This window comes from Myodes glareolus, chromosome 2 (genome assembly GCF_982192425.1).
Source record: "Myodes glareolus chromosome 2, mMyoGla1.1, whole genome shotgun sequence".
Classification (NCBI taxonomy): domain Eukaryota; kingdom Metazoa; phylum Chordata; class Mammalia; order Rodentia; family Cricetidae; genus Myodes; species Myodes glareolus.
The window spans coordinates 45,907,269-45,934,493 of NC_142027.1; the positions used below are offsets into that span (position 1 = coordinate 45,907,269).

At 45.5% G+C, this 27,225-nt stretch overlaps 1 protein-coding gene across 4 annotated transcripts in view; it reads right to left on the bottom strand.

Moving 5' to 3' along the window:
- Positions 1–5,243: 5,243 nt before the first annotated feature.
- Upk1b (uroplakin 1B) overlaps positions 5,244–27,225 on the bottom strand; it is a 28,151-nt gene continuing 6,169 nt past the window's right edge. For 2 of the 4 annotated variants that reach the window (XM_048422801.3, XM_048422803.3), the window contains 7 exons: positions 21,935–22,022; positions 20,721–20,921; positions 18,180–18,254; positions 17,473–17,595; positions 13,659–13,838; positions 9,946–10,029; positions 5,244–6,125 (listed from right to left, as the gene is read on the bottom strand). In XM_048422801.3, the coding sequence (XP_048278758.1) occupies positions 6,075–6,125; positions 9,946–10,029; positions 13,659–13,838; positions 17,473–17,595; positions 18,180–18,254; positions 20,721–20,921; positions 21,935–22,003 (783 nt within the window). In that variant the 5' untranslated portion in view covers positions 22,004–22,022 and the 3' untranslated portion in view covers positions 5,244–6,074. Of the gene's footprint in view, positions 6,126–6,522; positions 8,156–9,945; positions 10,030–13,658; positions 13,839–17,472; positions 17,596–18,179; positions 18,255–20,720; positions 20,922–21,934; positions 22,023–25,375; positions 25,465–27,225 lie in introns of those variants that run through there. The other 2 variants (XM_087900103.1, XM_085685628.2) reach the window with 2 other exon arrangements.

Sequence of the window (27,225 nt, forward strand, 5' to 3'; positions counted from 1 at the left end):
ACCTCTGATTTTAAACATCTTAAGAACCAAACAGTGGACTGGAGATATCTCAGCAGTTAAGAGCTTGTACTGCTCTTGCAGAGGACTTGAATTTGGCTACCAGCACTCCCTTGAGGGGGAACTTACAACTGCCAGCTTCAGGGGACCCTATGCCTCTGGCCTCCACAGCCAACCGCAGCAAGCCACAACTTGGTCTTAGTCTCACGCCTCTCTGAATTCTTACTGTTTTTATTCCTCTGTGTGTCCTTCCCCCAGTCAGAAGTGGAAACTGCAGGGCTTTGGGAGGGCTCCTGGCCAGTTAGTGCTCAGGCAGGGTGCGGGAGGTGCTGGAGTGGAAACCAGAACAATTTGAGAGAGAAGGTCCCAGCATGGCTGAGCTTTGTCGGGGGCAGGGCAAAGGGGTCAGGGTAATGGAAGGAAGACAGAAGAAGCCATTCTGTTTCTGAGTCAGAACAGTAGTAATTATTTCATTTGTTAGGTGGATAAGTGGACAAGTAATTAACACAGATGTTAAGTGTCGTGTGACTGTGTCCCGGGGCCTCTCAGTCCGTCATCATTACGTGACTCCATTGCCACTAGTCTCAGTTGGTAAGTAGAAATAATACCTAATCCTGCCAGATAGGAAGAGGAACCAGGAGGGTTTGGAGTGAAAACCACCAAAGGAGGAAGAAGAATTTGAAGAATTTTTTTTTTTTAATAAGCTTGACAGGTTTGCTTAGGGCTAGGCTGGTTTATCAATAACTCTGCATAGGAAGTAAAGACTGTATTTTTTTTCTTTATTTAGCAAAATCATACTCATGGTTTTCCTGTTTTCGTGTCAAACCTTATAAAGGGAGTTGTATTATCGGGAGATTTGGTAGTGGCCCATGCTAGTGAGAAAGGTCCTCCCACCCCCCTTCTTTCTGCGGAGGCACAGGGTCTCTGAATGTGGTTGGGGAGGGTAACAGGAAAGAGTGGTGTGTCAGGGGATTTGAGACTCAGTTTCTTGGTTTTTTGTTTGTTTGTTTGTTTATTTTTTGTTTTGGTTTTGGTTTTTTGAGACAGGATTTCTCTGTGTAACAGTCCTGGCTGTCCTGGAACTTGCTTGGTAGATCAGGCTGGCCTCGAACTCACCCAGATCCACCTGCCTCTGCTTCCCTAGTGCTAGGATTAAAGGCGTGCACCCCCCCCTCCACCACCACGAGACTCAGTTTTTTTAAGAGAAGGAGAATATACTGAATGCCATATGGAAACTCCCTGACTTTTGTTTTGGCCATAGGCAATCAGCATTAACAAAATGTTGGAAACTGTTGAAATACATCTCTAGCCCTTCTTCAGCTAATTCTTTCAACCAGGGAAATGGACAGGTAATCTCAATGACTTGTTCCAAAACGTCTTCAGGTGCAAGGCCACCTTGTGGGACCTTCATGCCACCCCTGTGCCACGTGACTCCTGCAGGTAGTCCAAGGCCCACCAAGGGGCTGGAGCCCTGGGCTACCTACTTGCTGATTGCTATCGTTTACACCGCCCTGGCTGGTCAAAGGAGCCAGCTCCCAGTCCCTGCATATGTACTCGGTCACAGTCCATGCCGTGGCATCACACATTCTGGATGCTGAAGGTGGATATGTCAGCACACCGTGGCTGCCAAGAACCAGATGAGCGCTGGCTATTTGGACACTGACACGCCCCGTGGCCACGGGGGGCCCTTGCAAGGTTTAAATTGTTGCTTTAAAAATGACTTGGGCTTAGTGCTCATTTTTTATGGTGCTCACAGGTTGTAATGTTTTTATATAATTTCCTGGGATTAGAGGACGAAGGGAAGGGGCGGAGACCCAGAACAGGTGGGCAGTTGCTAGAGATCTCACAGCTGAGCAAAGCTAGGTCCCACCCAGACTCAGGTCATTGGACTATAAAACTACTTTTCCATATTGTCTTCAGCAGGGCTTCATTCTTTGGGGGTAACTTTCCTGAATCTATATTTCTGTCACGACTCCTACTGAGATTTGGTATCTTCTGAACCCCCAAAATGACTTTCACGAGTTCCTCTGCTCTCCTCCCCTACTTATTTGGCTCTTAACCAGCACACACTTCCTCCTATACCCCAGGAGGAGAAGCTTCATGGAGTGGACTCCTGAAGGAGATGAAAGTTATTTTTTGCCAGACTCATATTTTCCACTTTTCCCCAGGTCCGACAGAAGCACAAAGCCATCGGTGTATGCTATAAGATGGAAAATGTTAGGCATAGTCTTAAGCTCTCGCTTGCCATAGTTTAAACTGTAGCACTTGCATCGTGTCTGCTGAGAAAGTCAGACAGGTCGCCAAAATGCACTCGCGTGAGTGGCTCAGAGGTCCCACCTTCAGGGAGCACACCCGAGTAGACAAAGGGTCCCTTGACAAGGGCTGAGAATGCTGATAGATCTTGGGCCTTGAGTTTGCATGTGTCTAAGTATGTATTTTGGGGGCTTAGAAAGTCAGTGAAAGGTAGAACACAAATGAATGCTTATCCCAAGTAAACTTTCTCTCTTTAAGAAAAGACTGTGTATGTATATGTGTGTGAGTGTGTTTAAATGTGTGTGTGTGTGTCTGTGTGTGTGTGTGTGTGTACAAATGTGGGTGGCCGCAGAGACCAGAAGAGAGTGTCAGATCCCTTGGAACTGGAAGCACAGTCTGTTGTGAGGCCCTGATGTGATGCTGGGAACCAAACCTGAGTCTTCTGTGAGAGCAGCAAGCTCTCCGAGTCACTGGCCCATCTCCTCTGTCGTAGCTTTGTTTGTTTTATTTTTTATGGTACCGTGCCTCACACATGCTGGGAAATGATGTACTACTGAACCACACCCTTTGGTTTTTAAATTTTAACTCTCTACTAACCATGTAGGTGTGTGTGTGTGTGTGTGTGTGTGTGTGTGTGTGTGTGTGTATGCACGTGCATGTACTCAATTGTGCCAGGCATGGGGACCATGGGCTGGAGGAAGAGAGCATCTCCCATATGTTTACGATGCTCCCTTTCTCTAAGACCATGGTTCTCAGCGTGTGGGTCTCAACCACTACAGGAGTCACATATCAGATATCCTGCATATCAGATCTTTACATCATGATTCATAACTATAGCAAAATTACAGTTATGAGTTAGCAATGGAATCATTATATGGTTGCGAACACCACAATCACGAGGGACTGTATTAAAGAGTTGCTACATTAGGAGGATTAAGGATTACTGTTTAAGACCTTTCTGGCTCTCTTTGTTGTTGGATATGAACACCTGAGCCTTCAGATAAACATGCATGAAACCAGACTCAGCTGCTTATCTGGGGGTTGCTGAATGCTCCCTAGCATGTCTAGGAGTGGATAAGAAGCCGAGTGAGGCGAAGCAGGAAAGAGAAGGGAGATTCCATGGAGAGCAATCCTTTACTCTATAGTAAGAAGTCAGGTTAGTGGCTAGTTTCTAATCCCACCCCCAACCACTGCACTGTTTGTCAATCAGACAGGTAGGGGCGGGGTTAGATGGGGCAGTAGTTTTTCAAGTTTGTGATGCTACATATGAATAGCTGGAATGCATCTGTTCTGCTGTTCAGACAGAAGCAGATTCTTTATTCTGGTTCCAGGACTTTGAAATGTTAGATATAATCAGGTTGCCACAGCTTAAGGATGAGGCCAATCAGAGACAGGGCGACTTTTCTGTGTTGCACCCAATATATCTTGCCCCAGAGTGAGCCTGGCTGGTTTGGGGTTTTGGTGATAACTGGTGGGCAAGCTAATGACTGAGAAAGGAAGGTTTCACAGAAATCATGTCTGGGTGACTCTCAAGGACAACAGCCTTCCTTCTCCCCAGAACCAATCCTTCTGGTCTCCTTTTCCTGGTTTGGGAGGGCTGGGCTTGGACCCTGCTAAGCTGTGGCCGGATCCTGAGGCCTGCCACCCTATTTCCAGTTCCAGGAGCTTGAAGAGGAGAAAGAAGTCAGGGGCATGAGGGAAAGAGGCAGGGATGGAAGTGGACGCTATGAAGAAATTGCTGGGTGACCTAAAGGGAGTGGTGGCAGTAGTCACAGCTCAGGCTTGGGAATGGCAGAACACTGCAGGGGGAGATGAAGCCTTGTCCCTCTTATGCACTACTCTCTGTCACTGGGGTGGCTGGGCTCACCTTCCTTCCTTGGTTTGGGAAGGAGCAAAGCTTGCTCCTGTGGGTAATGGAACTTTCTATACTGTGCTTTTGAGATTAAGATCCAATCACAAAGAGATGAGGGTTTTGTAGTAGAAAGCATTTTGAAGCATAAATCTCTGGAAGGGAAAGCAAAGGTAAGGTTGGTGGGAATCACTCAGCTAATGGAGCCCAGTGGAAAACCTAGTTAATGGTGGAAAGCAAAGGGCACCAGGAGGTAGAGATAGAGCTAGTGGGTAGAGTGCTCACCTAGCAGGCACAAAGTGATGCCTTCTTCAGCAGAGACAAAGCCAGGTGGAAGGTTGGAAGCAAGCTATGCTGGGGATCAGAGAACGGACTTCTGCTGCAAGGGAGTCCACTCCTCTTCTCTGACTGCTCCTCCACTCCAGGGTTCTGCCCGACCACAGGGAGCTGGGGAGGCAGGACCTTCATGCCTAGGCTGACTGTTCCTATGTGATGGGTGTGTTTTCTGCATAAGGAACACAGTTGAGCTGTTGGCAGCACATGTTGCTTCCTAGTGGAGCAATAGCTTCAAAGGACAATGTTGTAGACAAAAGTTTCTGTCCTGCCCAGTTCCACAGCCGTTCGGTCCCAAATAAACTCACAGAAGCTTATATTAATTATAAACTGTTTGGTCTGTTAGCTCAGGCTTATTATTAACTAGCTCTTACAACTTTAATTAACCCATACTTCTTGTCTATGTTTAGCCATATGGCTAAACATAAACATAGTGCGGTATTCTCATCCTGCTTCTCAGTCTGGCTGGTGACTGCATTTCTCTGCCTTTCCTCTTCCCAGAATTCTCCTAGTCTGGTCACCCCGCCTAGGCTTCCTGCCTGGCTACTGGCCAACCAGTGTTTTATTAAACTAATACAAATGACAAATCTTTACAGTGTACAAGAGCATTATTCCACAGCACAATGTAGCAAGAGGGAAAAGAAAAAGGAGAGAGAATTCCAGCCATTTCCTGCCCACATGGACAGTGACAGTGCACCAGTCAGCAGGAACCCACAGGCTGTGTCTCCCGCTTCTTCCACGTTAACCCCCACAGTTGGGGCTCTTCGGTTGGAAACCTCTTTTTGTTAGACTCAAGCAGTACCAGTTGGGATCAAAGAAAGAAAGTGTATTTTATGGGCTTCTTAATTGATAGATAAGCAAACAATGGTGAGTTGTTGGGACTTCCTTCAGGATCAAACTATTTTGACAGCAAACAAAAGTCCCTTTCTAATAGCTGGCTTGGGCTGCCACGTTCAAACCTTTGAGCTGATGTAAAATGGGGAGTGTCAATGTCCCTAAAGATTACGTACTTTCAATTAACCGAGAATGAAGTTGCTACATGCCTCTCACTCCGCAGGGCAGGAGAGGAAGTGTGAACGCTTATTAAATGAAAATCAAGGACTATCCCAGAGAATAAAAAGTATCCAAAGGCATCGGGTTATCAGGAGTGCCACCAGTATAGACAGACGTTATCGCCGAACCAGAACAGAGTTCTGCAATCTCCCCTCCTCCCCTCAACTGGTCTACACAGTGACAAGCGCATCTTGCAAGGCTGAAGAAAATAGTAAGAGATAGGGGCTCCCTGTTGCTCGAATTTGCTATTAAATACAGACAGAGCTTGCAGTGATGAGGCAGGTTCCTGTGAATGTCATGGTGTCCCCACAGTAAACATAACAGGGATGGAGCTATCTCACTCCTAATGTTCTGTCTCACAGTCCGTAAATACGGTGTAGAGTGTTAGGCAAAGACGAGAAACATTTCTGTTGAGGAGCGCAGCAGCCTGAGAGCCTACAGGGAGCCCATTCCACCTGAGCTGGCATTTGAGTGAGAGACGCTTAGGTCACTGTGGAGAGCTACACAGAGAGCACATGACGGAATAGCAAGTTCCAGCACCACGTCCAGAGTCACCCGAGGAGGGAGGTGTGGCGGAGACACTGTGTGCTTAGTACTCAATTCTGCTCCAGTAGAACATGGTGCCCAGGAGAACCCAAAACTGGAATTAAAAAGGGAAAACAAATGATTAAGACAGGATCTTAAAACATCAACCTTAATAGAGAACGATGGCATTCCTTTTGTTCGGACTTAGGTGACACGGAGTCTCTAGCGGTAATTTAAGGGCCAGCTGCTGCTGCGTCCATCCCATATGAGAGCATTGCTTATAATCGGCTACTCACAGCAATTTCTTTCTTTTTTTATCTTTTTATTTTATTTTATTTTTTCTCAGAGCAATTTCTCCATTCCCCATCTGCCCACACGTCCTGTGTAGTCTCTGAGTTCTTAAGTGCTCCTCTCAGTTCTGCACTGACACAGCCTTGGGAAAATCCTTTCTTCCTGTTATCAAAGCTAAGTACTCCAGCGTTCACGTTTCGTTAGAAACTGCATAGATCATCTTTTTGATTTTTATTTGTTTATTTTTTGGAATGGGGTCTCAAGTAGTCTAGGCTGGCCCTGAACTTGCTATATAGCGGAGGATGACCTTGAACTTTTGACCCTTCTGCTTTCCATTTCCAAGTAATAGAATTATCGTCATGGCAAGTGTCCTTGGTTTATTTGTGCTGGGATGTAATTAGGGGTTTTGGGCGTGCTAGGGAAGCGCTCCCCCAACAGAACTAGATCTCCAGCCATTTGGGTCACGTTCTCCCTTCCTTCTAAGATTCCTGCCACTTTGAATGGCTGCCTCCGAAGAATACCCCAGAACCTAAGCCCTCTCAGTCAGGAGTGGAGTTGGAATGTCCAGGCAGGCTGCTACCGATCTGCCATCTACGCCTTGGGTCCTAGCCCTGCCATTTTGCTTTCTTGAGCCCCAGTCTCTGTAAAATAAACTTCATCCCTTCTCCGTCTACCTCAGATCTAGAGCTGTGAGTAAGACAATGGAGTTATAACTGGGCTTAATGTTGATTATGACTCATATGCACCAGGTACTTCGGCTTGCAAATGTCTCTGAAGACTTTGAAGCACAGCGAAGTAACGAACCCACAGACACTGAGCCGGACAGGCCTAGAGCAGGCTTCTCAGCCTTCCTCCTGCTGCAGCCCTTTAGCACGGCTCCTCAGGCTCTGCTGACCCCAGCCATGGAATTACTCTGTTGCTACTTCGTGACTGTATTCTTGCTCTGTTATGAATCACAATGTCAATATCTGATATGCAGGATATCTGGTATGCGACCTACAAAGGAATCTCTCCCCACGGGCTGAGAACTGGAAAGCCCTCTGTGAGCAGAAGTGAACTGGCTATGCCTAGGAATTCTTCTCAAGTGTGGTTCCTTGCTGGGCAGAACGACTGCTGTTCTTGAGGGGGGTCTCATATGAAGACTAGCTGACATGAGGTCTCATCCATAGCAGACCCTCAATACCTCTAACTCTTATCCCCTGCTCCTGATTTTCAGGAGATAACAGAATTTATAATTGAGAAATTGAGACCTGTGTACAGTTAGTAACCCCATGACCCTTAGACACCTTTTCGTGTCCTCTAGTTCCTGGTAGCACAGCACACACTGACACTTTCCTGTTTTCATTTAAATTGATTCAATAAGCCAGGCGGATGTGGTGCCATTAATCTCAGCACTCGGGAGGCAGAGGCAGGCGGATCTCTGTCAGGTCGAGACCAGCCTGGTCTACAAGAATTAGTTCCAGGACAGGCTGTGCCGGGTACTGGGGAACAAAGGACAGCGGCTTCTCTGCCTTGAGCAGCATCGGCTATTTCATTGGTGCACCGTTTCACAGTGGAGATGATCCTAGAGTGACCATAGAGCTCTTCCTGAAGGAACAGCTTTCTCTTGTCTCGTCTCCCTCATTCTTTACCCTCTCACTCCGCCCTTTTCAAAGCACAATACACAAACACCCTTCAGGGGCCAAAGGGGTCAAGAATAGTTAAGTAAAAGGGCTTCATTTGCTCTTTCGGTGTCTTTTTATGGGCACTGGTGATGCAAAATCAGAATCCGGTTAGACTGCCAAGCCTCAGGGGAAATCCAGGCAGAGGCCTTGGACTGCATCAGCTCTCACTGTATTCTGCACTGTTAGACATCTGGGGGAAGGAGGAAGCAGGAAGTTTATCTGGGATGGTTCTCCACGGAGCTACCAAAGCTCACAAAGTACTTTGACCTTTGATTTACATATCTTTTTAATATTCTATATAATAAAAATGTTCCAAATCCCATGGCATATTTGAAATATAATTGTGCAGAAGGAAAGGACTTAGGTGATGGTTGTGCACTGACTTAACTTTTTTTCTTGAAATATTAATTTTATTTGAAAAAAGCCAATAAAAGAAGCTACAGTTATTTAAGCTTGGATATTTGGGCAGATATTGTCTTCAAAATTTACAGCAGTAGTCTTACTGCAAAGAAAACACTTGATAATGTATGATGCCAATAATGAATTTGAGTTGTGAAACAAAAATCAGATCTCTGGAGAACTGTCATGCTCCCATGGGTTCAGTAGAATCCTGTCTGAGATCTTTTCCAGTGTGGCAGTATTAATGAATGTGATCTTCTAGTGTAACATAATGAAATCAACAAACACCAGCAAGTGTTACAAAACACAGTGAAGCTGAATTTCCCCAAACAACCAGTTCATGACGTTATAGACTTAGGTACAGATCGGAGATTATGCAAATGGTATAAAAAGGTCTTCATTAATCTAGTTTCAGATTCCAAACTGCAATTTATCTTGAAGACATTTGTAGAGAGGGGCACATAGTTTCAAAGCAATATTCAGGATATTCACCTTCAATAAGATTGCCAGAATATTCCTGTTTTTAACTGCACACTGTTATGAAGGACCTACTTTCTTCCAGTCCTTCAGCACCGGTGAATGTTAGCATAGACGAGAACGCAGGAGCACCTGTGACAGACTCAGCTTCTTTTAGGAAGCCAGACCTTGACAGGATTGGAGGACCATGCAAAGCTACTAATACTACTTCACGAATTTTTCATTTTGCAAAATAGTTATTATTTTTCTATAATTCCTAATTTAGGATTATGTTGTTATATGAACTTGTAATTGGCTTATTATCTTATTTTAAAGCAAATTAATACATTTTCAATTTTTTTCAGTTGCTATACTTGGTGGAAGTAAATGTCAGTAGACACTGGTCACATAGAAAAATAGCTTTTTTTAAAAAAATTCTTCACATATCCCAAGGTGTTTAATAGTAATCAAAGTCTGCGATTGTTTCCTGAATGTCACGGTTCTCGGCTGTGACAGAAATTTACAATCATCTAGAAAAAATTACCAAATCAAAACACAAACACAAGCAAAATAAAATAAAGCAAAGTTCCCAGGCCCAGCCATAGGAGCCACAGAGGAGCCACAGAGGAGTGCACACCAGCTCCGCCTTGTCTAGGAGGTTTCAATGTGTGGTCAGGGCTGCGAGCCAGAGCTCTGACCTCACTCTGACCTCACAGAGAGGCCGCAGGAAGTGATCAGACTGTTGAAAGAGCTAGAGAGCTGATGTCGGGCCTCAGGAGCTGTCCAAAGAGGTGACAGGAGGGGCCTTGAAGTCTGGTTGTGATGAATTACACAGTATGGGGCACGGCTGGAGCTCACTAAGAAGCCTAGGTGGGTCCATCTGGGCCTTCTAGAGAAAGGGTTTACACAGTACGCACATCCTTTCCCTAGGAGGGAGGTTGACGTCCCACACTTTAAGGGAGCCCATTGTCCTTGGTCTGGTGCTCGAAGTTTCCTGACTCCCTTAGTTGCAAGACTTCCAGACTTTTTAGGTTAGTTAATATAACCAGGGATCATCTCAGGGTCGCTCATTATTGCTCCTTTCTGAAATATATATATGTGAAAAACTGTGCTGAGGATACTCACAGTCCAGCAGAGGATGGCAAATCCAAACCAGGCAACTCCCCAGGCATGCCGATCCAATGGTCCAGAGATCAGTTCATAGCAGCCCTGGGAAGATGTCATGAGCTACATTAATGTGGGGAGCCTAGAGCAGAGGTAAGAATCAATGCTGTCATATTAACAGGTGACAACCATCTGAGTAGCCATCTGAGGGACTTTAACATAACCTTAGGGATCACAGGGATCATGCAGGAAATCACGCCAGGCAGATTCCATGCCCCGAAAGGTCCAGAGGCAAGTGTGCTAGATTTGTCTGCAAATTTCAGCAACACAGTCTCATTCTGAGATTCCTGGGAGCAGGATCGCCATTTCAGACTGAGGTCGAGGTAAGAGCCAGTGGCTGGCTGTTTTGCTTTTCTGACCTTCAGGTTGAACCCCAATATCTGTCTCTGGGTTTTTATGAATCATGTTCTACCCAGCAGCTACAGCTGTACACTTCATGTTCCGTGTTCCATGACTCAGTGTCCTGCTTCCTTAAGCCACAGGCATGCTGTTTTCTACCCTGATACTTGGATAGTTCCCTCATGACTTCATTATATTTCACATGCCCAAATAAAAACTCCTGGAATTTTCCTTAATTTCTTTATCCAACATTCAACCTTAAGCAAATCCTTTAGGGTCTATTTAAAAGTATCACAAATGCAAGCACTCCCAAGTCTTTTTCCTCATACTGCTGTGACCCCTCCAGGGCCTTGCTTGAGGACTAAGTCCCCCTCCAAGAAGAGCATGCATGGGCCTCCTCCTGTGGTACTGATTCAGCTCATCAGGGGCCAGGGCCTAGCACATGAGTTCACTCACTAGATCGAGGTTTACCCATCCCTTCTAGACGTCTCACAGCTATTCTGGCTTTGTAAGGTTTGTCTTCTTGATGCCCCTCCAAGGTGCTAAGAATGCTCCAGGATTTGCATGGGCCGAAAAGTATTCCCTTAACACTCCAGCGCCCCTCTCCTCACATAACTCAGGGCTCTGAGATGTCATCTCAACAAAGGCTTTCTGGACAGTCACAAAGAAAGCGGCTTTCTTCATCATATTCCATTTACCAATACTGCTTTATGTCTGCTTCTGGCACCTGTCTGGAACCTGTGCACTTGTGTGCAGCGTGTTCCTCACCTGTCATCTATAATAGATTGCAGCCTCCACAAAGGCAGAGGTTTTAGCGTGTTAATTGTTGCCTTTGAGAACCTAGGATGAGTGCCTGGTATCTAGTAGGTACCTGATAATAATTTACAGAAGAAGAGTTTGTAATCCCAGCGTTCAGGAAGTTTAGGCAAGAGGATTATAAATTCAAGGTCAGTCTGAGCTACAGCATGCCATCCTATCTTAAATGAATGAATAGATGAACGAAAGAACAAACAAGAAACAGACTTAATGTAAGGATATTAAGCAATGATCACAGTCTCCACTTAGAAAACACAGAACACTCTCATTCTCTTGAAAAGCTTGGGAGGTAATCATTAATCTAACATTATATGTAATGTTAAAAGGCTAATCATTTTATTGGGACTGTACTCTCTTAGTATGTTTTAATATTCTTGAGGTAAAGCCATCAAAATTTTCATGTAGCATTTTCGAGGCTGAAGAAGCCTAAGTGTGTGTGTGTGTGTGTGTGTGTGTGTGTGTGTGTGTGTGTGTGTATTTGACCTGTTTTGTGTAATTCTGGTTGATTTCCCTCATTATTATACTTAGGCTGACTTTTCTAGTTCTGTTAGTGTTTATAGCAACAGCAGCACCTTGGTGCATTGCAAATGTTGCAAAGCTTCAATACGGTCACGAAAAGGGAGTCATCTACTCCTTCTCTCACGTGTGCACCCACCAAACAGTTATTGAGTTTCTGCCTTGTGCCAAGCATTATGCCAAGTGCTGAAGATATAGAACTAAGTCATGCAGCTCTTAAGGCAGCTCATAGAAATCTGTGGACAAGTTACATGTAAAAACAACGACAAATTATAGTAGGTTTCGGGTGGATTGTTTCCATGTATAGCAAAGGATTGTTGGAGCGGAACTAGCAGCACCTGTATGTCCTTAAGTGAGGATATGTGGGAATCTGGGGGACCAAGAGAGGGAGAGTCAGACCGACAGATCTGCTTGTGGTCAGGGCGAAGAATGAGTGAGATGGAGGAAGTAGAGGCAAAGGGGGAAAGGAATAGAGGAAGAATTTCAGAGCCTGGGAACTTGGGTGAAGAGTGGGGCAAAGTGGTGATGGTTTAGCTTGTGGTTCAGCTGATTGGAGTGGAGGCGGAGACACTGAAGGCAGATAAGGTCAAAGGAAGGTGTCAAGATGGGTCTGGAGGTCGCAAAACAGTCAAAAGAAAAAGAGTTAATTTGTGTTTCCCCTTCAAACTCTCCTCTTTAAGCTTGAGTAAGTGGTGTTAGTTGATTTCCATTGCTGGAGTGCTATGTATCATAGGGAGAAGACAAGGCTATGCTCTAACGAGAAGGTGGATGCCCCTTTGTTCCTTTTAGAGAGAGGACACTGCTTGTACGTGACTGTAATTCAGTAAAGGCTGGTTTGCATGAGCCACTTCTAATGTGGACATGCTGAAAACATTTTATGAGTGGTTTGGGTGATAGCTGCATTTTATGCTGATTTTCAGCAATAAATTTAATTTTTATTATAGCCCAAATACAATGCCATAACGAGTCCAGTGAGGGTTGCTATGGACACCGCCATGAAGTCATCCGTATCCCTCCCCTGTCCTTTGTGAATGGATACATCCAGTCCAGGCACCCTGCCAGGCGGCTTTCGCTCCAAATATACGGTTTGTGGCATTTACTTCTGTGCGGAAAAGCCTGACGCTTCTCTATTATTTGACAGATTGACCTACTACTGCGCTTCCTCACAGTGACCACTGCCAAAGCAGGCAGAGGGCTTCAGTGTGCTGTGTCAGCCGATGTTGGTTACAGGGTCTGAGAGCGCTCAACAAGACTTTGGGGGACTATTTCCAAGCCTTTACTGATGGTGGCGTCTGTGCTTTCAAGCTATGTGGCTTGCAGTTGGAGCCGGACTGCCACTCACTGTGTAAGCATGGGCCGGGTCCGATTGGCATCGCTAACTCCATTCCTCCTGTGTAGACGACAGAGCACAGCCAGCACCCACTTTTGAGCACCCCAGGCGTCATAGTCTGTGTGTGGCACACGACACAACATCAGGCATTCAGGAAGACGTCGGTAAGGGTTTCGTGATCGACGTCAGGTCACTTTCGTCAGGTAGAGCACTTTGATAAAGCTCATACGCTTATAAATCATCTTCCGCCCAAATCACCAATCTAATCCTGCTAAACACCCCCCTTCATCACCTCTGACCTCGGCAGTTGCTGTTGTGTTGGAACTGAATAATATTCTTTTTGTATATCATTCTTTCTAATTTCCATTTCGCAAGCCTTTGTCTTTTTTCTTTTGCAAACATTTCTCAAAAAACCCGGTTGCAAACGTTACACAGGCTGTCTTTATTGACGCCAAGTTGGTTTGTGCTACGGAAATCCTCATGTCGCAGTAATTTTAGTAAAATTAAAATTTTAACAATTCTAAATGAGCACTCAAGGAGAAGAAAACAGATCATGTGAGGTGTAGGGGAAACAGGTAGACTCCCATGTGGACATTACCCACGGCTGACTGCTATTCTCCTCATGAGGAGCAGAAGCGCTTCCTGCTAGGTCTTCGGAGGGGAGGGGACTCACCTGACGGTGGTAGTAACCGAGCACCCCGAGTTTGCAAGCGTCCAGGTTGAGCGGCTGTTTAAGGGTGTTTAGGACACAGCACTGCCGGGGCCAAGGGTAGTCGGCATCGTTATTCTCCACCCGGAAGGCAGAGGTGTACTTCTGCCAGTCTGATGGGCCATTTACACCACAGCAGTGGTCCTGCCAGCCGATAAGAGACACCACGTTATCTTTACGGCCCGTACTAAAGCCATCAGTGTCAGAACCAAGGCTTTGTGGAGAAAGTACCAGAAACATACCATATCTTACATTACTAACACACCTCCCAACTGGAGCTCACGGTTGCCCTAGGTTTCCAAAAATGTTTTTATGCTTATTAATTTAACAGTCATGAATGGGCATAACACTATAAGTCTCTAAGGCAGTGGTTCTCAACCTGTGGGTCGCGACCCCTTGGAGGTGGACTGGCTCTTTCACAGGGGCTGCATATTAGATATCCTGCATATGAGATATTTAATTATGGTTCTTAGCGGTAGCAAAGTTACAGTTATAATATAGCAATAAAATAATTTTCTGGTTTGGGGTCACCACTACATGAGGAACTGTAATAAAGAGATGCAGCCTTAAGAAGGTTGAGAACCACTGTTCTAAGACTTGTTCCATTTGACTATAAATTAGAAATGAATATAGGACCTACCTTACAGGATTTTTGTGAGGATCAAGTGTGTTAATATAATTAATGTACTTGGCATAGCACCTAGCTCATAGTAAACTCTTACTAGGCATTTATTATTATTTATACTTAAAGTAAGATACATTAACATGAGAGTATTGTCATTTAAAAATCATAAAATGAGAAGTTTTAGTAGTAAAGAAATTATTAGCAATTATTCTTGTTTTCTTTTTCTGTGGTTGTAATATTTTCCTAGAGCAATTATGCATTAGTTTTATCTATCTATTTATCATTTATTTATTTATTTATTTCAAGTTTTTTTTTTTGACAGCATTTCTCTGTGTAGCCATGGCTGTCCTGGAACTCACTTTGTAGACCAGGCTCACAGAAATCTGCCTACCTCTGCATCCTGAGTGTTGGGTTTAAAGGTGTGCACCACCACCTCATTTTATAACAGGGAAAGTAAACTGGAAAAACATTTCAGACCTGGTGGCACAATCTGTCCCTCTAGATAGAAGAAGGGGCCAACAGACACATCTGATGCCCCGAGAACTCTGCACACACTGGAGAGAGGCTGTGGAATCCATATTGCCTCCTTTCCTTATCATAAATTCTGCTAAAATATTTCAGTGAGGAAGGAAAAATTATATAAGGAAAAATAAATACAGCCAAGCAAATCTAAGGGCAAAGATCATCACAAAATAAAGTGCATTTTTGCCACTTAGATATAGGAAATAGCTAACCAGGAAAAAGATCATTCTGTGGTATGTGTGTGTGTTGTGGTGTATGTGTGTGTTGTGGTATGTGTGTTGCGGTGTGTGTGTGTTGTGTTGTGTGTATGTGTTGCAGTGTGTGTGTGTTGTGTTGTGTGTGTGTGTTGTGTGTGTTTTGTGGTGTGTGTTGTGGTGTGTGTGTGTTGTAGTGTGTGGGTTGTGGCGTGTGTGTATGTTGTGGTATGTGTGTGCATTCTAGGGGAACTGAGTTACGTTTGAACGGGTTTATTTCAGGTGAGGATGTAAGTATAGACAGAAAGAGTTAAGGCTCTGGAACTGAGCTTTGATCCAGTTTAACCCCGAGTTGGGAAAGGGGTGAAAGTCCAACAGAGGAGACTAGGACGGGGTCTTCAAGGTGACTAATGTGAAAATAAGGACAGGAGCATGGCCATTGAGGCAGGCGGGGTGAAAGGAACTGGTAACTGTCATATGTGTCGTGTGAGCTGAGCACTAAGTGGGACAATGAAAGCGTCCGGTCTGCGGCTCTCTTCTGAGATTTGCCAGGAAACAGAACGGTAGTGGAGCAGAATAATGGGTGTGCACTGGGCGAGAGTTCTCGAAGGTGTTCCTGTTGGGCTGATGTTAGAGAGAAGCTGGTGAGTCAGAGCGGAGCAGGCTGCAGAAAAGGAGAGGAACCCGGAATGGAAACCGAGGACGTGGGTGTGGGCAGTCTGTCTGTCACTAGTGAAGAGGCTTAGCTGCAGATCAAAGTGGATGGGCACATTTGCTGGTAGAGAGGTGAACCAGATGCCATCTGCTTGCTTCTATAATCTTAAGACATAGGGTGCAGCCATTGCTGAGGCTGAGGGCGAGAGGAATTTGGCAGAGGTGAGAAAAGGGAAATCTATGCAATAGTGATAAAGCAGGTTTAAAAAAAACCAGGAGACAGAGAATGCTCATTTGAACTTTACAGTCATACATTTAAACCAGCACAACCGGGGGCTTTCCTCCTCTCAGGGGAGGAGTGGACAGAAACTGTCTTCACTTCCCTAGGGTAGGAAAGATAGATGAAAACAGACTCACAGCGGAGTGAAGGAGATAAGAGAGAGCTATGGCAAGAAGAGAGAGCATGGAGGGGTGATTAGACAAATCAATTAATTCTAATGGAATAAAATGACGAAGTGAGGATCGCAGAGCAAATGAAGAAATTATAGAAGGTTGTCAGAAAGCAGGTGCCCAGTAATTGGTGGTGACATGCTGGCTGTGGCACAGTATTGGGGTGACATGCTGGCTGTGGCACAGTATTGGGGTGACATGCTGGCTGTGGCACAGTATTGGGGTGACATGCTGGCTGTGGCCATGGAAGACGATGGCTGAGATGAGGGGAGGAGATCTGTGGGGTGCAGAAAGACAGGGCATGGAGAGAGCAGATGCTGTTGAAGTCCCCATCTGGTTTCTGAAACTTCATTCAAGACAGGATGCCGATAGTATGGGGGAAGAGGGCACAGTTTGGGGATACTGAAGGTGCTTGTCAAAGGACCACGGTAAAGACACCACAGGCCGCTGGCATGAACGTCAAGTTTTTGAACAAGGAGGGAATGAAGGGAAGAGAGAATATGGAAGCCAGGCAGAGAAGGAGGAAACCTAGCCAGTTTCTGAGTCTTAGGGCACATGAAGGTAAGAGCCCAGGCAGGGGACACTAGGCGGCAACCTGATTTCTAGTGAAGCAACTGTGTCAAGAGAGAGTAGGGAGTAGACTAGATAGAAAGGTTGGTTATGTGTGCGAGTGACTGTACGTATGTGAGAATATGTGTGTGTGTGTGAGAGAGTTGTGTGTGTGTGTGTGTGTGTGTGCGTGTGTGTGCATGTGTATATGCGTGTGTTGGGACCAATGAAGAGTTGGCTCACATTTGTAAGTTATACACAAAGACAAAATGGGGCAATATTCTGGAAGACTTGGGACTCTGATGGTGTTTGGAATAAGTTTGAATATATGGAATGGTGGCCACTTAAAGATGGGTGATTAAATCAAATCATATCTCCTGGTACTTAGCAGAATTTTTCATAGGAGATATAAAAAGGTGAGATGGGACATATCACTATTTGAGTTTGTTTAGGGGTGAGAAGGCCCCTTTTCTGTTAACATAAGGGAGACTTAACACCGTAAGAGGCAGAACCTATTGTTAATCTAAAGATTTTAACATACACTCTATAAAGGCAAGCTAATCAGCACTATAACTTGACATAAAGTATGGATCCAGAGGCCTCACCAAGTCACGTGTTTTACATTCCCCCTTCCTCACCAGTACACAAGAGGCCTTGCTGACCGGGCCAGGAACAAGTCTCTTCCTGAAGGGAAGGCCCTGGAGGCACGACCCCACTCCCACCCACCTTCACGTTCTTTCTGGTTCAGATACTCAGTGGATCACCACAGAGCCACACAGCCTACCTGGAGCATGAGCCTATCCCAGGTCTTGGTAACGCCGTTGTTTTTCCATTTGTCGTCGTTGGTTGGGGGGCTGTTGTTCTGATACCTCACCAGCATCTGCTTCAGGAAGAGGTTGGGTGTGAACTGCAGGGGCAGGGAGGACACAAGAGCGAACATCAGCATGCCTGCTCCCACGAAAGGCAACGTCTTCGGCAGGGCTGGAGGGAAGCTAAACTCAGACACCAGGCACATTTGGCTGGGGCTGCTTTGGGTCTCTATAGAAGAAGAAATCACCGTATGGCTGGTGTAGACAGGTGTTTTAGGATGTCAAGGAGGATTCTGAATTGTGTCTCCCCCAAGGCAGAACATGCAGGAAGGCCGTGGCATGGTCAAGTGATGTATGACCAATGCTGGGATCACAGGTTGAGCACTGGGAGCCAGGCTTCCTGGGATCAGAAAGCTTGCTGTCACTTGTCACTTGTGCATCTTTAGATAACTGTCTTTGCTTTCAATCTCTCTCCTCTCTCTCTCTGAACCTCCCCTCTCTTTTGACGTAGAAACGACAATCAAGACTCCCATTCTAGGGTTCTGAGTATTAAATAAAACTCATTAGTATTAGCATGTGCATATTAGGACGACCAGCACACAGCCAGGGCTTAAAGCTTGTCAGCTGCTCCAGGGTCAGTGCTATTGTCCTTTCTGTTCTGTGCTTTGGGGACCATACTCACAAAGTCTCGCTGTGTTGCTGCTGTGATACAAGATGCCACTTCGAAACCATACACTATGAACATCATAATGAAGTACTGGGAAGGAACCAGACGAGAACAGAGAGTTAGAATGGGAATCTCACCATGTGACTGCATATTCATCTAAATGTAATATCCAAGCATGACGCTGTACAAACACTCTTGGACTGGCTGCTTGGAAAGGGGCTAGTGGTAGGTCCTTGGAGCAAGGCGGCACCCGACAGGTGGGTCATCTCAGTTCTCTGCTTCTCTCTAGAGAAATGACCATTCAGAGTGTTCTCATCCGGCACCATGAATTTCTGTTTTAACATGGGGAGCTAATCTAAGCAGTGAAGAGATGTGTGGGTGTTTCAGAGTCTTCGTGTACACACAAATGCCCAGTGGCTGCTGGCAAGACAGCCTTAGTGCTTCATAGACAACACCGAGTGTTGTGAATCCCTTCTTAGCGAGAGTCATTTTCTTCACGGACTACAGAAGCTGGGAGAAGATGACAGAACACGTTTAATGCCTTGTGCCTTTCCCACCCAGGCTCCTCAGTAACATGCAGTCAGTCTTCCCGCGTGGAGACTCACGGGTGAGCGCCTGTCACAAACCCATGTCCTAGTGAAGGCAGGGCAGAGCTCTCTGGGTGCTGCTTAAGCTGTGCTAAAGGGTGCAGACTGCAAGGCACTGTGGGAAAACAGCTCTGCGCAGCCCTGCCCCCAGGGTCTGGCTGGGAAACAGTTGAACAGCAGACGTCTTATAGCGTGTGTTGAGAACTTCATCTCTGCCTCGCACACTGTTATATATGCGTGTTTGCCCTTATGGGAGCCAGTGGCGGAAGACAGGAGAAGTTGTCTTCCCTTTTTGGGGGTGTTTGTGGGTTCAAAGGTCAGGACTGTTTGTTGCTTTTACTATCTGGCTCTAAAACAACAAAACAAAACAAACACAACCACCCCTCTGAAAAAATTAGTAAAGGGCCTCTGGGACACTAGAGACACCCCTCTTCCCATAGCCCTCCCCTTATTAGCTGTTGTCTTACTTCTGGCAAGAGCTTTGGTGGCTTACAGAACCTCAGGACCCTCTACAATTAGGCCAGAAAGGAGGCATTGGTACACACATTTCTCCTTCAGCTTCACAGAGAGGGGTCCTTGGCCCCCACTCCCCAGCTCAGTTCTCCTGCTTTGTCAGGCATATATGACTGGCCAAGAAGGAGCCCAGGGTCCAGTGGACATTGTCTTCAAGAAGATCTCCCTCTTCTCTCTGGAGCTCCATGCCTTTTCTCACTCTCTCAGAGTGGGTGAGTTTGCCCTGGAACTAACTCACCCAAAGGAAACAGAGAAGGCAAATATTCTGTGCTTCCGGGCACTAGGACGATCATTACCTTAGAGAAGTGAGCCAACCAGTTCCCTAAATGGTTGAGCTTCTTCTATAGAAGTGGGACTCAGGGTAGGAGATTGACTTCAGGGCTAGGGAGGGGTGTGTGGGTGAGTGTATGTGTGCATGTGATCACAGTGGCATAAACTGATGTCTTGGGGCACAGGAACAGAAGGCAGAGGTCTAGGCCCAAGTAAGAGCTTCTTCCTTGCGGGTTAACATTCATTTCCATTTGCAAAGGCAGAGCATGATCTAGTCAGTGGCTTGGAACCACAGAGGAGTGTGAAGGGGTCGCTCACAACGGTACCATTCAGGGTCTTCTGGGGTCCGTGTACTGCAGAGTCAATGATAGTGTGGGCAGGGCAGGCCATCACACAAAAACCACCAGCTTTGAACTCAAAAGTCTCCAGAGAGGTTCTTGTCCGTTTTGAAAAATTCACGCCTACTTTGTAGTTTGTATCTCAACACACCTCTATCTGACTGGTAGTAAAACAACACTTAAAATGAGCTACTGCCAAGGGGAAAACAAAATCTAACAAAAAGCCCTCCCCCGGGATTTTTCTCCTGTTCCTGTCATTCCTGGCTGTGAACGTTGGGCTCACGCAGATGGTAGCTGGAGAAGAGCACATCTGTGCACAGTCAGCTGGACCACCCACAGCTGTCTCCGTTTGCAGTGCTTTTTACCAGAACTCGAGCTTGCAATTAGGGAGGGCATCTTTGCCTTCTGCATGGAAGATCTTGCAGCAGGGGATCTCCAGTTTGGTTTTTTTTTTTGTTGTGGTGGTGGTGGTTTTGTTTTGTTTTTACCACTCACCTGGAACTCTTTTTTTTTTTTTTTCACTTAGTGAAAACCAAAGCTCTGTGCTTCACGGAGAAGAAACAGTTCATCGAAATCAACCCGGAAAAGCAACGGCAGAATTATTTGTTATTATTTTGAGAAAGGTTCTCTTGTAGCATAGGCTGGCTTTGGACTTACTATGCACTCAAGGATCACCTTGAATTTCTGACCATCCTGCCTCTACCTACAGAATGCGAGGACTGCAGCTGTGCAGGGCCGTACTCAAATAACACGGTGCTAAGGTTTTAACCCAAGACTTTATGCGCGCTAGGCAGGCACTCAACCAACTGAGCTACACCTCCAGCTCGCAGAGTGTTGTGAGGTCTTACCGCCAAGAGTATTTTCCTGTTGGACTTCACAATTCCTACAACGGCGAGAACAGACAGGCAGAAGAGGCAGATGCCCACAAACATGCCTATCCAAGCTGCCCCGTAGATGTCATCGTTGTTGGTGGCTTCAAGCAGCGGGTAGAGACTGTGTTGGTCAGATACAAAGAAGATGCACTCTGCAGTTAGGGCGATGCCACACATCTGGAAGTAAGCCATGAGAGGATCTGTCAGGCTGGTGACCAAGAGCAGAGCACTGGGAAAAGGGATCGGGCAGGGTACGTCCGAGAGCCAAGTCCCTTCCCTTAGAGCAATGCAATGGATTCCTCATGGCCAGGAGACCCAACAGCTATCTGTACCTTGTTTCCTTTTCATATGACCTCTGTCTTTGTTGCTTTCTTCCATATTTAACTCTGCCTGCTTGTGATTTGGGAAAAAATTTAGGTAGTCTCAGACCATCCATAAAGCCCCTGGGATATGACCCACTCAGGCAGTGTCTTCTTGTATGAAAGTTATTCCCCTATCCGGTCCCATTGCAAATCTTCCTTGCTTGCAATATTTGAAATGTCCTAGCCTTTGTCAGAGGGTTCTGGAATCTTAGCAACTGTCTTCCTAGTGCTCATATTCTATGGATGACGAATTAAGGCCCCAAATGATGGTGACCCATCCACAGCTATACACAGAGAAGTAGAGACAGAACCGAGTCAAGGACTAGCTCTCTCGACTCCTTGACTAGTGTTCTTCCCTTCTCCTCGTGTCCACACAGTTTGGGTTTTGAGCCACTATCACACTCCATACAGGAGAACATCTGTCCCAGCCCCTTCAATAGCACAGTCTCCAAGTCAGGCCAAGGTGAAACTGGACAGAAGCATAAAGGAATGCTTAGCGGGTGTGCTTAGCAGGTGTGCTTAGCAGGTGTGCTTAGCAGGTGTGCTTGGATACTGACCATGGTGAACATGACTCAGTATTCATTATGTCTTAGAACTGGAAAGGAAATATCTATTTAAAGGCGGTCATGGTGTTCTGTCATAATAGGTCAGTTATATATGGCTACCCGAAGATTCTAGCTAGTGTGTTTCCCTCCACATTTCTTAAGATGAAGGCACTATAAAGGGAGCAGTAAGCACACCATTTTCTTAACTTTCACTTTCAAGTCATCTAAAAACCACGCTTACAAGAAGAACGTATTTTTTTTTTGAAAAATATTCATGACTTACACCGACAATCACGTGTCCAAAAATCAACAGACCCTGGAAGCAACGGACAGTAGAATCATCCTTGGCCATCTTCAGGATTTTCCACAGGCTGGAGACACAGTTAAGAATGTTACAGTTTGGTGGGAATAGGTAGCAAATACTGCTTCAATTTCTACACTGTCACCAAATCATGACATCACCTATTTCCTTTTTCTCATCCAAATCAAGTTCATGAGAGCTTTTAGTAACGGTGGAAGTCTGATATCCTAGGTCAGCAATCACATGAGGTTTATGAAGATAAAAAAATGCTTTATATATATAGGCTTTCAGAGTCTGACCAGTAGTCCTTTCGGATATGAAGGGCACCAGAGTCTCATTCTGAGAGGAGTAGTGAGAGTCTTCAAGGTCACAGGGCACAAAGAGAAGACCTGTCTTGGTGACGACACACACTGAGCGTCCCTAAGGCCAACTTCAACCACAGGTAAACAAAGAGAGTTGGCTGAGGTCACTATAGCCTGTGGGTTGATGTTAAATGTTATGTTATCCTAAAAAAGAACAGGTTGTACATAATGAAGCTTCCTGTAATGCAGGAGACGTGCAGAGAAGAGGAACGTTTGGCTCCACTGTTAACTCCTCTAGCGACTTCTAGTGCCTATCAGATGCCCACACCCAGCTAGATGTGAGCGAGGAGGTGGTTCTTCTGCACACCAGGAAATCAAAACCTAACTAACTGGTAAAGCGGTACCTCCGAGGCCACACAGACCGGCGATGGCAGAGTCGGTGTTATCTTTGGTCGGTGTGACTCTGAGGCCCACACTCTTCCCTTCTGCCTGCATTAGCTCCTAGAAACTATTTATACTATTTATGCCAGATGGAGCTAAACATGGACCTCTTGTCTCCTTGAGGATTCTTTGGAAGGAACACAAGGTTAAGTGGTCGGGTCAATCATTTTGGCTTCTGCACTTGAGATGCTTTAAGAAAAGCTGTTCACAAGCCTCGACACTTTAACCAATTGACACTCCAAATCTAAAGGTATTAAATGATACAATTTGCATGTTGAGGCATGTAAAGATGCATGAAGAAGATTCTTACATTCTAAGATTTTGTTCTGGGAGAGAAACATAGTTCTCAAGTAGTTATAATACGTAAGTGGATGACTAAATACACGACTGGGGTCTGGGTGTGAAAGGCACCAGCCTAGCTGATTATAGAGCCAGCATCTGGATCAGGAGAGGAGAGAGAGGTAGAATGTGAGGTAGGATGTGTAGGAGGAGGGTGAGATGGGCGGTAGACATTCCAAGGAGAGGGAAAGTCAGGGAGTAGATTCAGAAGAGCAAAGTGAAGACCAGAGAGTAAGTTCGCCAGTTTGGCTGAACTCCCGGTTTGTGGACAGGATCTGTGGTGAGGCGCGTCTCGCATTTGTTGCTTTGTTTCTCCCCTCCCTGCCTTTCTTTTTAGAATCATGTGTTTTTGTGTGTCTGCATGAGTGTATGCTGCATGTATGTGGATGCCACCGAGGCTTCGGATCCCCTGGAGTTGGAGTTTACAGGCTGTTGTGAGTCACCTGATGTGGGTGCTGGGAAGTGAACTCAGGCCTTTTAGAACAACAATTTGTGCTCTTAACTGCTGAGCCATTTCCTTCAGCGCAAGTCTTTTATCTGACTCTGGCCTTGGTAAATGTTGCACTATAGGCATGTATTAATAGCCTAAGTAATTTAAACATCCCTAGTTTCTTTTTTCTTTTTTTCTTTTTCTTCTTTTTTACCTTGAAGGCTGTGAAAATTTAAGGAGTTAAAAATTTATGAGTGTTTTTAGCTCAGGTTTTGGCACTAATGCTGGTCATTGTTTGTCAAAGAAACAGAAGAATCTATGCCCTTCTTACACCATCTTCCAACACCACCCAACCTCTGGAGTTTCTTCTTAGAAATGCCATCTATTCAGGGAGGGGAGCAGAGAAAAATGTAGAGCTCAATAAAAATCAATAAAAAAAAGAAATGCCATCTATTTATTTGGAGTAATCCTTTCACATCATAAGGGTAAAGCCTTGCAGTGTCTAAAAGGTTCCACCAGGAAGAATCTAACTGGTACAGCCGGATCAGCTGCATTGTAAAATTCATTATTGGCATGCGCGGACATTAACCCTGACCAGTTAGGCTGCTCTCTAAACTAGACACACAAATAAATGGACTTTGAAAGATAAAAATTCAAATAGAAACAGAGAGTAAAGGGCAAATATCTGGAGAGGCCAAGTCCAATATCGTCCCTGACCGGCAGGGTACCGAGTCGGTAGCCATTTGTCACACAGCAGTCTCTTGATAGTGGCGAGTTGGGCTCAAAGAACAGAGAAGAGAAATTTTCTTCTTTCAGGAAATCTGAAGTGGGACTATAGCAACATGGATTTTAAAGGCACATTAACTGGACCCAGTCTTCATAGAGAGGAAATTGTGAGAGGTGCGGAGAAAAAGGAAGGGACCAGAGAGATGTTCAACAAGGGGTCTTAATTGGTCCAGAAGGAAGCTGAAGGGCTCCTGAGCAAGGGAAGTTGCTCCAGTGCCTGACTATGCTTTCCCAAAGATGCTTTTGTCACCGAGTTCTAGAAGTGGGTAGGTACTGTTTAACTCCTTGGCTAAGATCAGGTAGAACAAGAGGCAAAGAACAAATCAGTGCCACACGGGAGAATTCCAAGAGTCAGAATGAGGATGAGAAAATGCGAACCAGAGCTGAGAAGAGAAGGGAGAAGGTAGGTGGCTACTTTGGACAAGAAAGACACAGGAGAAACCTAGACAGTGGCCTGGTGGGAGATGTTGGTGGAGCCATCTCCTGTGGGTTGGCAGCCTGAGAGGGGGCTGACTCAACAGGCAAGGTGTTCTGAACCTACTGGCTCTTCTGTTTTTTTTTCAAATAGTAACCCAGAGAGCCACGGGGATGAATGGAGCCAGTAGTTAAGAGTGAGTACTGCCCTTGCAGAGAACCAGAGTCCAGCTGCCCCTGGATTAGACAGCCCACAACTGCCTGTGACTCCAGCTCCAGGGGATCCAAGGCCCGCTCTGGCCTCCAAGGGCACCCTCATGCTCACCATGTACCCCTTGTACTCCCCCACGCATAATTAAAAATAAATGCTTTTCTTTTGTTCTGTTTGGTTCTAAAGAAAGCTGTGCTACTTTTCAAATGACCAAAAGGAGTTGGAGCTGCCACCTATCAGGCCCCACAGTGCTCTCTATTCTGCTTTAGGCACCTTTGGTTCATCTTCTCAACAGACCTAAGTAACATGACGGGCTGGCTTGTTGGGGTATCTGTCCCGCCCAGTGCTCCACAGCTGGCAAGCCCCAAAGGAAAATCAACCATACAGAGATCTCTATAGGTTATAAAGCTGATTGGTCCATTAGGTCAGGCTACTTATTAGCTCTTATAAATTATGTTACCCCATTATCCTTATCTATGTTAACCACATGGGCTCAGTACCTTTCTCAGTGTGACAGCTTACATGTTGCTTCTTCGGTGATCTGTGCAGGAATGGCTGAGGAACCTTTCTCCTCCCTAGCCTTATCCTATTCTCATTACTCCGCCTCTATTTCCTGTCTGGTTGACCTGCCTATACTTCCTGCCTGGCCAATCAGCATTTTATTAAAAAACATGATTGACAGAATACAGATAATTCTCCCGCACCAGACCTAAATGGATATTTTGGCCAAAAATAAATAAATAAATAAATCTGTGCTTGTTTCTTATTACTATAGTAACAGATTTCCTCAACCTTACAAATGTAATTTCTGGCACTCTGGGGTCAGAAGTCTGAAATGAGAGTCACTGACTTAAAATCTGTGTTGATTGGGCTGCACTCCTTTTAAAATTTTTGAATGTTTTATATTTTGAGAATTTCATGCATGAGTATTGCCCTAATAATCATTCACACTTCCCTCTTCCCTCCAAGTCCTCCTATGCCTACTTCTCCCTCCCAAATTAATGACTTCTATAGTTATTGTTGTTACACACACACACACACACACACACACACACTTACTAGTGTTACATCCTATGGATGACCTATCTGGGGCCTGGCCCACAGAGAAAATGGGTTCTCTCTCTCAACAGCCCTTGACTGCATATAGCTCTTCATCCAGGGGTGGGGCTTTGTAAGATTTCCCCATCCACATTGGTGTTGTTATGTTGAGCGTCCCTATTAATGAGATTTCATGGGGTACACACTCCTTAAGGATCCAGGCAGAGAACCTGCTTGCTTCCATCTTTGCAATGAATAAATTTGGAGAGACTCATTTCCTCAAGACCTTGCTGCCAGAAAGCCCAGGACCCAGAATCAAATCCAGGTCATCCTGACTCTAAGTTATTTAACACCAGAGATTAGCAATCCTAGCACAATGCTAACACTTTAGGTAGAAAAAGAAATGCCTGTCTAGCTCCTTTGACAACTTGGGGACCAAGAGAACACAAAGAGCCTGCCTTTGCAAAGAGCACCAGACTTCTCCAAGCCTTCACTAGTTTCTTGGCATAGCCTTTTCACAGGGCATTAGCACACTAATGTCTTCCCACTGTTATCCAGGAAACTGCAGAGATGTTTTCCAAACCCACAGCTTTCTCTTCTACTCCCTTCTACTTTCTGGAAATAAACGGTTGCAGTGTGAGGTCTGGTAGTGTTTGATAACATTTCCTCAGCCACTTTAGTGTTGTTTTATGGATATAGGGCCTTTCGCAATAGTCCAGCCTGGCCTCAAACATGGGATCTTCCCACCTCAGCTTTCCAAGTGTGCCATTATGCCTGGCTTTGTCTCTTGGTTAGATTAAATACATGTCTGTGATGCACCTGACACACAGAAATAAATGTCAAGAGGAAGCTAAATGTGGGCTTCCTATTGTTCATTGTGGTGTCCTGTAGTTGTGGTCTAAAGGTGAGCACGCTAGGCTTGGCAGCAGAATGCCAGATTCAAAGCCAAGTCTTCCTGTCAAGAGTTACTCTGAGCAGTGACCGACCTTGTTAGTAGCTATTTTCTCATTTATAAAATGGCTAGACGACAACTCACCTCACAGGACTGTTATATTCATCAAATACTAAGACGGTTTACAAACAAGATAGTGTCCATGATGACAAGGGAATATTTGGAAAGGAGAGGGCCTTGGGTTAAGGTTTTATTTAATACCCTAATGACCCATGGAACATAGCAAGGAGGTACTAATGATGACTGGTTGGTCCTACAGTTAAGGGCTCCCAGGTCCAGGAGAATTAGCCTTGTATCCACTTCCTCTTCCCTGATGGGGCAGCACTAAGCCCTGGAGGCCGCACACCCACTACCCTTTTG